Raw genomic sequence first — 13,161 nt, forward strand, 5'->3', positions numbered from 1 at the left:
GAAGTTCTTTTTTCAGATCTGTGTATACATACACTTCAATATTTTTTTGCGTTTTTCAAAGAAATCTTTTTCTATACAAATGAATAGAGTGAATTTACGCCTGTATACAAATGAATACAATCAATTTTATTTTTGGATCTTCAATATTTGAAAGCTGTATTCGTTATTTTATGGTGTGCATATGTTGTATACGATGTTTTTCTAGCGTTTTTGTTAATTTTTTTGGTATATCTATGTTGTATACGCTGTGTTTGTTGTATACATACGAAAATATGTTGTTTGTTAATTTTTGGTGTATATATGTTTTTATGTATTCATTTTTTACTCGCTGTATTTATGAATACAGAGAGTCATTTTCATGAATGCAGTGAAAAAACAGGAAAAAAAATATTTGTTGTATTCATGAATACAACGAAAATAAAAAACGTATACAATAAGTTTAGTGTTGACTTTAGTTGCTACTAAATGTAAATATTGAAACATGTAGCTATGTGCTTAAGTATAAGCCGATAACTTTGTCATTTATGAAAGTTTCCGTTGGGGGCTTTATTTTAAATTTACCACCTCCAGTTAATTATCTATCATCTATTACCATAACCCATTTTGACCCGCTCAAATTTAGCTCATCTCGCGGATTTGATACCCATAACCACCATTATAGATTACAGCTATAAGTTAAGTAGATAAAGGATCCAATTTCATTTGTTGAAGCATTTTCGTATTCTATTAGCATTTGAGCTGTGTAACTAGCGTAGCTGGCAATTTAATTATCTTCACTCAATTATTGATCAAAGAAAGTAACTATTTATTCTAAGTCATTATTGAACTAAAACCTTTGAAAATGAAATTAAACAATCAACAAGTATCTTATCATTTATGTTAATCAATATTCTTTTACTCTAACTTGTTATTTAAGCACTCAACTGGGGAAAACAATCATTGAATCTGTTTCAAACATCACGCAATTAAATAAAATTGATATTATGGTCATTTCTTCATTAGAAAGTGACTGCTAACAATTTTCTATAAGAAGAAATGTCCTTACATTACCAATATCATTAATCATTCATGTGCCAGGTAACAATATTAGTAATTCCAAATAGCATAACATACCCATTTTTAAATGAGTTTTAAGTTATATACACCGTCAATTTAAGAAAATTTTATATTATCATGACACTTTTACATGTTATAACATGTAATTTTCCTTTTTCAAGATCACAAATCAACTTTTTTATGTAGAATTACTTGTAGATATTCGGCCTCATCGACTCACGATATTTTTACTCCACCTTGTCCGCATATGTAACCTAGACCTTTTTTTATTAACTTTGAGTGTCGTACGGGATTCTATTTATCCTCAAACAATATATTATATATCCCGGAATTTATTGCTTAAATTAATGATACATGCGTCTATATAATCTCAATCTTGATCATTCCATCATAAGCTCAAAATTTTCAGCAAATTTTCTTAGTAGTAGGGGGAAAATGGCTTTGAGCCAATTTTTTCAATCTGCATGCACTATAGTTTTAGGACATGGGAACAATTCAAGTCAAGAAAAAATACACAAAATTGATCAACAGAAAAAGATGAACAATTTTCAGATGCCACTTCATTATCCAAGGTACAAGAAGGTAGATTATGAGAAGATGGAAGAATGGAAGTTGGATATTCTTCTCAAGCAATATGGATTCTTGAATTTTAATGGGACTATGGAGGAGAAAAGAAAATTTGCAATAGGTGCATTTTTATGGCCTGATCAACTTTGAATATCAATTTGCATTTTGAAAAAATTACTCTCTTATGTACTGTCTCTTCCTCCTTTTTGTGAAATTGCAATTAAATAAATCGAAAAACGTACCTCAACTACTAGGAAGGTTTAGATATCAATTTGTAATGCTTCAAAGAGCCACTGTTTGTAATGACTTTATATACCGCATCTATTATATATATGTCTATCATATGGTAAAAAAAAAAAACTAGTTATCTTTGCATTTTAATGTTCATGGTCACTTCTATGAGAGGACTCGTTTTTTTTTTTTTTTTTTTTTTTTTTGGCCCTTCTGTAAAGGTGTTGCAAGAAAGGAATTTTCATTGTCTTAAGAAGCAAATATCAATAAGGTGTATTTTGTGAAGGTGATTAAATACTTGAAAATGTATTTACACAATCGATCGACGAAAACAAATGCGTTGTGAATGCTAGCTATAGCCCTTGAAATAAGGCTATCAATTCATACGGAGTGCGAGTTTGGAAAAATCCTATTTCCAGTTTCAATTAGAATTATGAATTAATCCTCTTGACCACCAACATTTAGTCTATCATAATAAGCTCCATCAATTTTTTGCCCTTTGAATGAACGGAGGTGGTGGGATCCATTTTATGAAAATGGTGTGGTTAGGGACATTAATAGTGCACTGATTTCTAAGGCAAAAAATATACGATAGCCATGTTATAAAACCTTCTTTGATCTACTCACTCCGTCTATTTTTGCTCGTCTCTTATACTAAAAATAGATGTATGCTTTTACTTGTTCAGTTTAAAAAATAAAGACAGAATTAAACACTTAGTTCTCAATTTACTATTATTATTTACTATAATCCCTCTCAATGCATTTCCCAAAACATTGCATTTATCATATTCAAAGGGTGATATAGTAAAATTGTCATTCTATTTTTGACTCCTTAATAGACGTGTAAAGTCAATACATGATAAGTAAAAATGGACGGACGAGAGTAATATATATAGAAGATGTTGAGTTGTCGATGTCACGCCCCGTAACAATATTCGTAATTCCGGACGTAATACGCACAACATGCCCGATCGCATGTGACCGAGCGAAGTTAATCGTCGGGTCGAATCAACATGTGATATCAAAACATAACTAATTTATAAAATGAAACTAACACATGCTGATTAACTAAAAGTCTCACTGAAATATCATAATGCGGAAATACTTAGACAACCGAACATATTCGAAAGTAGCCAACATGGCTAAACCAAACAACCGAATGAGTGTCGCCAACAAGGCTAACATAATAAATATCCGATATCCGAATCGTGTTACGAAGCCTCTAAATTAATGATACATGCGTCTATATAACCGAATCTTGATCGGATTCCGACAACGCCCCGAAGGAATTTTCGGGGCTCACCAATAGCCGATACGTGCACTCCTAAATAGCTAAGTCGTCAATCTGCATGCATATAGTTTTCGCATCGCGAGATCAAGTCAATAAAAATACACAAACATTTGAATTGTACGGTATGTAAAGCAATTTTCAGAAGCAATAAAATATCCGAAAGGTACAAGAAATTGATAATCAGAATCGACAAGGAAGAAGAGTTATGAATTTCTTCGTATCCGAATCATCCGTATTATCCGTGAATTTTAATATGCGGGGCCTATGGAATAATAAAGAAAATTGCAGGTGCATGGCCTCGCCTAGTCAACTTTGAATATCAATTTGCCATGTATACGTATACACAAGATCGTGTCTCTTCTTGGGCAAAATCACATATGTATAATTATGGTTAATTAATAAATCGAGACCATAATAACAATGAATAATCGAATCGAAATGTACATCGGACCGAATTCAAAAACACCGATCGTTTCGAGCATACTGAATTTCTAGACTGAGACTCATGTGGTAACAATACATGAGCCTTTAAAGATTACGTGCTGAGTTCATGCTATTCAAATTGTCAACCATGAACGATTTTCAGAATCGCAACCCTAGAAGATAAAATGCATTTACAACATATCATAAAATGTGGTAAACCGTATTCCGAGTCAAATTACCGACAAGTATGAAGAATGGAGGCGAGGGAGAATCATGAACATTCCCTAACGTAGATAGTCAGCCTCACATACCTTAATTCCAATTTTGAGCATAATAATACAATGTTTTCGCCCTTTCAACTTTGATCTATATCAATACAAGCCAAAGGGATTCTATATTAGCAATAATATTCATGCTTTGGTCATCTAAGCATTTTATCAAACCCTTAGTGGGCATAAAGCTCCACAATCTCCATTAATGGTATTTCTTCACCCAATTCCCATTCTATTACTTCTAGGTGATTCTACAATCTCAATTAGATGTAATTAACATCATTCTCCATCACCCATATCATTATAACAATCTCAAGTCAACAATCCAAAACTCTAGCATAGTTTATATAATCCTCTTTATCAAACCCATTTACTATTCTCCCAAGAACTCATCAATTCACAACTATACATGATTAGAGAGTAGAAACATTACCTTTTGAAGTCCAATCCTCTTGAATTGCAGGGCTCTTGGGTTTCCACATCCAACAAAAATGTTCCAATCCTAACTCTATGGATTAGAAGAGTTTACTCAAGTTAGAAAGGATTAGGGACTTAAATTCACCCTAGAATCATGATAAAACTTACCTTGGGAGATCTTGAGGTTTGGGACTTGTTCTTCTTGACTTTAGGTTAATTTTTCGTGAAGCCGAGGAAATAAACCCCAAACCTTAAATATAACTTAAAACGCGTAAAAGAGACCTTTGACCCGAAACCGACCCTGTTTAAAATGCATTCCGCGATGCGGGACCATCGCGCAATTCTCCGTAGCTCAATACTAGACTTGCGCGATTCCGCGATGCGGGACTATCGCACGCGCCCGAAATAGCGACATGAGTCGATTCTGTAATTGTTCGGTGAAATGGACATAACCTTGTACACAGATCCGTTAAAGGCCCATAATATACCGTTGGAAAGCTATTTCAAAGGGCTACAACTTTCATCAAGGAAGTTTTCCCAAATTCATAACAGATTTTCACGAAAGTTGGCTGGAAGGCAGACGTATCGAAAACTTAGCCGATTCGACAGATTTCAAGTGCCTTACTATTAGCCATATTGAGACGATCATATCTCCTTGCTCCGATCTCTCGATTGGCTTGGTCTTTATATCGTTAGAAAGGTATTTCCACATACTACAAATTCATTGGGGGTAATTTCCCAAATTCCAAACCGATTAAGGAGTTATCGTCGCCCGAAATAGGCCTATCAACCATTTTCGCAAAACGTTCAAACCTTAAGTTTCCACTAGAACTCTAATGATATGAGCTTAAATTCAGTTCCAAGATGCGGGGTGTTACAGTCGAAAGTATTGTAATTGCGGTTTATATATCCCATAAGGTAATAGCCTATAGGTAGCAGAATGGATATATAGAGGGATATTATAATTAACTTGAAGAAGCCTTCATGCATGGAAAAAAAAAAATATGATTAACACAGTAGCAGTTTACAGTAGTGAACTCTTTAACAAAAGGCTAATGGTACAAGTTTTTACAAAAAGTAGAGTACAATTTTTTTTTTCTTTTTGTTGCTCAAATACATCAAAGCTAAATCTAAGAGACATATTTGACCTTGGGCCTTGGGCTGTTTAAAATGTACACAGATTACACGCACTTCAAAATGATATTAGAGCCTCTTAAGATGGTCCAGGTCCAGGCCCTATATATACACATTGGCTGAAGTGTGTGTGTCAGACTTTGCTCAAAATTGACCACATTTACATTTATTAAGCCCAAGTTCAGTTCAGGTTTGCCAAATGGTGTTCAATCTCTGCCTTCTGGGCTTTTCTTACAAGCCTCATTCAATACTTCGCTATTTCCATAGAAAATTCACATGCAGCTGTTTTGACATTGCCATTTGATTTGTATCTGAATTTTTAAATTTTTTGTCCATATACTCACTTGAAAATGCAGTGTCTCAAGTTAAACTTGACAAAATCAAATTTCAGATATAGTGTTTGAAATTACATATCACTAAGTCATTTTGCCCAGAAATCAGGCAAAAATGGTGGACTTCAGTCATTTTGCCTAACTTCAGGCATTTTTGTTCCAAGTTCATGTATATATAACTGAAGTTCAAGCAAAAACGATTGAATCTCATCCTTATAAAACTTCATACTAGACTTTGTTAACACTAGCTTCAAACACTGTATATCTGAAGTTGCCCCGAAGCGAATACACCTATATATAAAAACTGGCAACAAGTTAAATGGCAGCGTCAAAATTGAGTATGTGCATTTTGCCTGTTATTTCCTACTCATTAACTTAGTACTTTCTTACTCCAAGAGGATCAATTTTCCATTCACGTTAATCACTGGAAAAAATTAACGACGGACAACCTATATTGCTAAACATTACAAATCTCTCGGTAATTTTATTTATCGACGATTTAATTATCATCAAAATAAACATATAGCTATCTAACGGTAGATTAGATAAAGTTAATGGTTTACGACTAAATAGATTAGACCTTATAGCAGACGAACTAAGAGTAATAATTTTACAGTATTAGTCCGCAAAATTTTAATTCATAGTATTATATATATACAAGGGCAAAGGGTCAAAATGCTCTTGAACTATGCGAAATGGACATATTTGCCCTTTGTTAATATGTAGTTAAATATACCCTTGTCGTTCCTAAAATGGGCTGCATTTGCCCTTATTTTCAAAAGACGGAAGCTTAGCACCAGGTGATGCCACGTGTCTTGCAATTAAGAATTAATTTTCTTAAGTGGATGATAAATTTAAACATTTCTCTATTTTAGTAGCAAACTTGACCATTTTTCCTAATTTTGAGTTTTTTTTTTTGTTTCATTTTGTTTATCATCCTTTATCTCTCTCCGCCACTATCTCTACCGTCAGTCACCCTTTCTTCCTCCTTTGACCCCTATGCAGCTATACACTTATATTAAAAATGACACTCTATGTTGCATATTCAAGTCGTTTAGCTCATTCCCTCCCGGTGATGGAGGTGGCGTTGGGGTGATGAGGACAGAGAAAGAGAGATAATGAAAATGGTGATGGAGGTGATGGTGACAATAGTGGGGTGCGGTGGGGGGGGGGGGGGGCGAGGGTGGAGATAGGGAGGAAGAAGGAAGAAAGGGTGGTTGGTGGTATGGGTAGTGACGGGGAGAGAGATGGAGGGGAAAAAATTAAGAACTCAACATTAGGGAGAAGGGTTAAATTTGTCCTTGATCTATGCGAAAGGTTCAAATTTGTCTTGAACTATATGAAAGGTTTAAATTTATCCTACGTTTAAAAAAATTAATCCGTTTGAAAATAAGCATAAATTTATCCTATTTTAATAATGACAAGGGCATGTTCGGCCCTAAGATGACAAATTTGTTCCATTTGGCATATTATACTGTGCTGCTACTTAATTGCTACTTACTTTGTGCTGCCTCGCCTTGTGTTATATCAGATCGCAACTAAGCGTTGTTTCGTTATGATAATCATGAGCAATCTGGTTATTTCTTTCTGAAATACTTTTTGCCTTTGCCTTACAATATGTTCACCTTATTCAGATTCTAAAAACTTTAATGAGTTCTTTGTGTGCTTGTGTTTTTACATCACTCCATTATATATGCAATGTTGTACGTATACACTGTGCTTATGGATTTTCATACATGTCTTTAATTAGTTGCAAATTCAGAGTTTCATGAGTACTGTGATTAAGTAAAACAATAAATCCTTACTACAAGAAAAAATATATTTGGCAACAAAATTATTTTTGTTGTCATAGATTGATTATTATTGTAAAAAGTACTTTTGGTAACAATTTTTTTTTTTTTGGTTGCATAGATTTTTCCCAATGGCTGTTATTGCAACAACGTGCAATAACTTTTTCTTTTTGTTGTCAAAATAAAATTAAATTTTGGCAACAATAATCAATAAAACTAAGTTGGCAACAAAATTAAATTCTTTTGGCAAAAAAAGTTCATTTGCCAACAATAAAACTAAGTTGTTGCCAAATACTAAATTTTTTGTTGCCATTTCTATACTTTGTTATAGTGCCTTCTATATACACAAGTAACAAATAACAATATCTACCAAGATTTGAATAGATCAGAAGAAATCACCTAATATTTCTTTTCATTACTAGATTTGAACGTAAGACCTTATAATTCTCCTCTCATTTTATTGAGTATTAGACTTCATCCTTAGGTGCTAAAACAAAAGTTTATATATTAGAGGTATTATAAATGTCTAACTGTCCACTTCACAGGGTATTTAATGACAAAGTCCAGGAATGTTTTCAAGAAGTAATTGAATTGAAGTGCTATTAATTACAATAAGTATGGTTGTAAATATCAACTTATCAGCCGTAGGGTTCATAATTCGATGTGACTAAATAGCTACTCCTTTTTTTGGGACTCCAACTGGTACTTTTAATAGCAGTGTTAATGAATTAATTTTCACAACGTTTGAGAAACAATCCACCTAGCTTTCTCCCTTAAGTGTTTCCTAAATTAATGGACATATAAAACACGAAATCATATTAAGAGCCTGTTTTAGTTTGTGTTTACTCCCTCCGTTTCATTTTACGGGGCCCATGTTGATTTGGCACACCCCTTAATTTTTATTATTAAGAATGTATTTTACTAAACTAACTTTATTAATGATGTTTTGGAATTCTAAACCTGACTACTAATACTTTATGTAGTTATTTAATGTTAAGGGCAATATGAAAAAAAAGTAATAGAACTTTTTTGATTTAGTAAAGTGGAGAACTAAAAAGAAAATATGTTTTTAATATAGGGGCCAAGAAAAATAAAATGGAGGGAGAAAATGATTTCGCAATAAGTGTTGAAACTACTAGTAGATAGTTGCTCCCTCATTAATATAAGTGGCGTTCTTAGCAAGTAAAATTACTCACACCTATTTACCCTTAATTATTAGGTGCCTTGAAAAAAGAAGTAGCTCTTTAATGATTTCTTGGTTCACTAGAAAGTAAGAATAATAAATGTTTTTACTTACATATTAATTGATGCATATTTTTATTGGATTTAAAAAATGATTTGAAGTGAGCTCTTTATCTTATCTTGATATGTGAAAAATGACAAGTAAAAATAAAGATCTATATATATATATATATATAACTTCATTTATTTAACGTTGAAAGAAAAACAATATATTCTTGATTTTGTGAAACATTGAAACAAAATAAAAAGATAAAAATTAAACAATACTTATTATAAAACGGAGGGAGTAACTGATAAGCACTTTAACTCTTAAAAGTAATTGAAATGTCCTTACAACTTTTTACAGAAAAAAAAAATATAATTTACAATTATTTTTGCATACAAAACGAATGAGGGAAATAGAATAGAGAGATAATTATGAGTTATTGAGTTTGTTCTAAGATTAATATCTTGTAAATTATAAAAAATATTAGTGGTGAAAAAATATAAAATTTGTCAAATCAAAAGTGCTTACAAGTTGAAAGTCATAAAATGAGGGTGACTAACTTATAACTGATTTTGACCATATAAGGACTTAGCTTATAAGCACTTTTAGTATATCTGTCAAATTCATAAATAAGCTAAAATGTAATTATAAGCTAGTTGACTAGTTATAAACGTAACCAAATACATTTTAATCGGATCAGTAAACTTTTAACTAAGGTATCGAGAAAAATGAGAGCAATTAGATTTGGCTGATGCATACCATACTTCACTAGTTGGCTTTCCCATCACTAATGAATGAAATCCGATATGGCTGCCAACCTAAGGTTAATTCATTTCTTATCTTATCAAAGTGCAAATTGGCATTCACTACGTACCCTTAAAGAAGTGCAGTCATATTTATACATTTTACTCTAGCTATGCATCATGGATAAGATGGAAAAGACAATGACACTTGAAGCTGTAAATAACAAAACCCCACTAATTTTTTAGATGAGCAAATGTGAGACTTCGGTGCATTATTGTAACGTTGTTTCCACTTTCCAAAAAAGTTGATGAGTGCGTGTCTAATTCACTAAAAATATATATTTTGGGAGGATCCGACTAATGAGTGCGTGTCAAATCCTCCAAAAGTAGTGCATTTTAGGAGGATCCGACTCTTCAAAAAATGCAACAGAGATCTATGCCAGATCTTCTAGAAATGGTGCATTTTGAGAGGATCCAACTGATGCGTGTCCGATCCGTATGTATCAGATCCTCTAAAAGTAGTGCATTTTGGGAGGATCCGACTCTTCAAAAGTGCCGACAGGTGGATTTTAAATCCTCAAAAGGTAATGCATTTTGGGAGGATTCAATTCTTCAAAAATGCAGACAGGGACGTATCGGATCTTAGTATATTTTGAGAGGATCCAACGTGAAAATATTTTTGGAGAATCCGAACATGTTGAGCTTTCTTTATCTAATGATCTTGACACTAAAAAGAATTTGACTGGTGCAGGAACTATTACTAGTATTAAATACACATCTTCAATATGAATAATTATAGCACATTTCAAGAGAGGACTTTCAAGCCTAGTAGTCAATTGAAGGCAATTTATTAGGTCCCAGACAAATTATATATAGGGAGCAGGCAGTGAAATGAAAGGTGGTCATTATAGTCACAGCTAGTTACTGGAAAATGGAGGCAGCTATAATTATCTGATCCCATATATATAACCCTTTGAATGACAACTACGTGTTAGAACAAGCCCATAAATCCACTAGACATAGCAATATGATAAAATACAATATTTTATCAACTTTTGTTACTATAAATTTCTCCTGCTCCTCCTAGATTTAGTACCCTCAGCCTAAGTTTTGCTTCTGCTGCTGCTCCTACTACTACTAATTAAAAAGTACACAAACTCTATAAGTTTGCTTCTTCTTTATTCTCAGCCAGGAGTACTACTTTTTTCTCTATTTTCCTAGTTCAAAAAATTCCATATTAACTAAGTTTTCATTCAATTTTGTGTGTCATGCATGGTTCATATATATTTTTTCCCCTTATTTTGCAGTTCCACTACTTTGAAGGACACACAAGGGCGGAACTATTGAATCAATGAAGAGCCTTTTCATGGTCTATGTGGTTTTGTTGCTCGTTTCATTCTGTGGTACTTAATTACGTACCTTCTCTCTTCTTTTTATTTTTTTGAGTTTAAGCTATATACATTATCCCTGGAGAAATTTTTATACATCAAGTTACCTTTATCTATTTTTGTTATAGCGGTTAACGTGTCTCATTCAAGATTACACATTTCATATTCTAAAGAGGTTTACCTGGGTATATCCTTTGTTTTACCGTTTGACTTGATAGCATAATTTTTTTTTGTTATACAGACGGCGTACATAACATATCTTTTTTTGAAAAAATTGGCAGCAAAGAAAAAGTGAAGCTGGAAAATATAAACTTTGGTTACTACATTTAATCTACTTTCATGCATGTATATATTACACTATGTTCTAGTAGGATCTTTGTTTTTTCTTTTCTATTTGGGTTAAATCTTTTGGAGTTCTATTCAAATTCTAATATCTATCTTGAATGTTCAAGTCCATAAGAATCTTGAAGCAAGTGTTGTTTATCTTTGAATTGTACAGTTATACACATTAATCATGCATTGGAACTAGCTCAAGAAGAAGGTGGTGCTATTCAAGAAAGAGCCCTAATTCCCAGGCAAAAATACACTGTCACTCCTGCTAGGAAGTTACTACAACTACCTGGTAAATTTCTATATATACACAATATAATTTTCGAACGAAAGGTGTTTAACTAACCACTTTTTACGTGCACTATATTATCTACGTCAAGAAAAGTAAGGAAATTTGTGAATGAATAAATATATTTTGTATCTAAATCACAAGAAACCTTGTAAAGTTGATTATTCAAAATGAGACATGGTAAATACTTTCTACTATGATTTAATATCCTTTGCCAATCATGTTATTTACTCAACTTATGCCAATCATGTTATTTACTCATGTTTTTATACAACAAAAGTTACCATAATAAGCTGAGTATGCCATCTGACAACCCCTGTTACTTAGGCAAACAATTCACACATTGTCTGTTGCATAAAATGTTTAAAAGGTAAAATTTAGTAAACTTTGTTAGAAAGATCAATTCTTTGCTGAAAAAAGTAGTAAAGTTTTTCCTATACCTTTAGGTAGTTCAATTTGACTTTTAAAACTTGTATTGCTGAGCACTTTGAAGTAGCTAGTTGCTTGACTTCTTCTCGTTGTTTTGGAGTATTGAATAGATATTGGTTTTGGCGATGATGGTGATGTTGGTGGTGGTGATGGTACTGGTGGCACTGGTGGCGATGATGGTACTGGTGGCAATGGTGGCTATGATGGCGCTGATGGTAATAGTGGCGATGATGGTACTGGTGGTAATGGTGGCAATGATGGAGGTGACGGCTCAGAGAACAGAATAGGGCCAGCATCATGTTCAAAAGACAGAATTATAGTAACCCAAGGTGACACACCGCCACAGCCAAACGGCATTCCCACGTACACTGTCATAATCGAGAACGCGTGTTTCTCCGGTGTTTCCAACATTCACTTGAGCTGTGGTTGGTTCAGTTCAGCAAGGCTCATAAATCCCCGAGTTTTCAGGAGACTTAACTATAATGATTGCCTTGTCAACGACGGAGAGCCTCTCAATCCAGGGCAATCCCTCACTTTTCAATATGCCAATACCTTCAAATATCCTCTTTCTGTTTCTTCTGTTTCCTGCTAAATCAGATGGTTTGTAAAAATCTAGTATTTCTTTTGGAACTTTTCTTGCTCTCAGATCTGTCTGAAGTCCAGGAATTAGTAGTCTTAACTTGTGTATGGTATTAGTATCTTTGTAATTTAATGGCATCAATGCAAATAATGTTTGTTTCAAATTCTCAATATAGTTGTACTTAAGCAATATTCAAGTTTAGAGTTGAATGCCCATTGAAAGGACGCCTTGGACCGATGGTATAGCTGTCTCTACATGACCTATAGATCACGGGTTCGGGCCGTGGAGCCAGCTACTATTCTAAATGTATACCTTGATCATCCCTATTTTGGGTAGGTAATGCTTGAATTTAGAAGATCCATGGGGTTTGAAAGCAAAGTCATATCCAGAATTAAGTTATTCATGGATCAAGTGTGATCATAATTCATATGAATGTACATATCTGCTTTGTTTAGAATTTCCTCAACCGCTACAACTGTGCCCCAATCCAAGCAAATTGTGGTCGACTATATGAATTCTCACTAATCATCTTTTTCGTCTAGCCACATCGCAAACAAAATTATAAAACAAAATCAAAGTTGTTTCCTCTAAATCATGATTGAAAAAGCTTATTTTAGCAAATAGGTAAGCATTACAAACTGAAATCATACTGGAAAAGCAA

The 13,161-nt window shown here is 33.4% G+C and overlaps 1 protein-coding gene across 2 annotated transcripts; it reads left to right on the forward strand.

The window, feature by feature from the left end:
- The first annotated feature begins 10,576 nt into the window (after positions 1-10,576).
- On the forward strand, positions 10,577-13,143 carry LOC132058782 (TPD1 protein homolog 1-like). Of its 2 annotated transcripts, XM_059451116.1 has the most exons (4): positions 10,577-10,632; positions 10,792-10,887; positions 11,372-11,494; positions 12,031-13,143. In XM_059451116.1, the coding sequence occupies exons 2-4, from the start codon at positions 10,836-10,838 to the stop codon at positions 12,510-12,512; spliced, it is 657 nt and encodes a 218-aa protein (XP_059307099.1). In that variant the 5' UTR covers positions 10,577-10,632; positions 10,792-10,835; the 3' UTR covers positions 12,513-13,143. The 2 variants fall into 2 exon arrangements, with proteins under 2 accessions (XP_059307099.1, XP_059307100.1); XM_059451117.1 differs by lacking the exon at positions 10,577-10,632 and having other exon boundaries at positions 10,698-10,887.
- The last annotated feature ends 18 nt before the right edge of the window (positions 13,144-13,161 follow it).

Source organism: Lycium ferocissimum, chromosome 6 (assembly GCF_029784015.1).
Source record: "Lycium ferocissimum isolate CSIRO_LF1 chromosome 6, AGI_CSIRO_Lferr_CH_V1, whole genome shotgun sequence".
In the NCBI taxonomy this organism is placed as follows: domain Eukaryota; kingdom Viridiplantae; phylum Streptophyta; class Magnoliopsida; order Solanales; family Solanaceae; genus Lycium; species Lycium ferocissimum.

Bases quoted from the DNA above. Each gene is read 5' to 3' on its own strand.
- LOC132058782 (XM_059451116.1), top strand. From the start codon at position 10,836: ATGAAGAGCCTTTTCATGGTCTATGTGGTTTTGTTGCTCGTTTCATTC. The intron at 10,888-11,371 runs GTACTTAATTAC...TGAATTGTACAG, and splicing joins GTTGCTCGTTTCATTCTGTG to TTATACACATTAATCATGCA. The intron at 11,495-12,030 runs GTAAATTTCTAT...AGTATTGAATAG, and splicing joins GAAGTTACTACAACTACCTG to ATATTGGTTTTGGCGATGAT.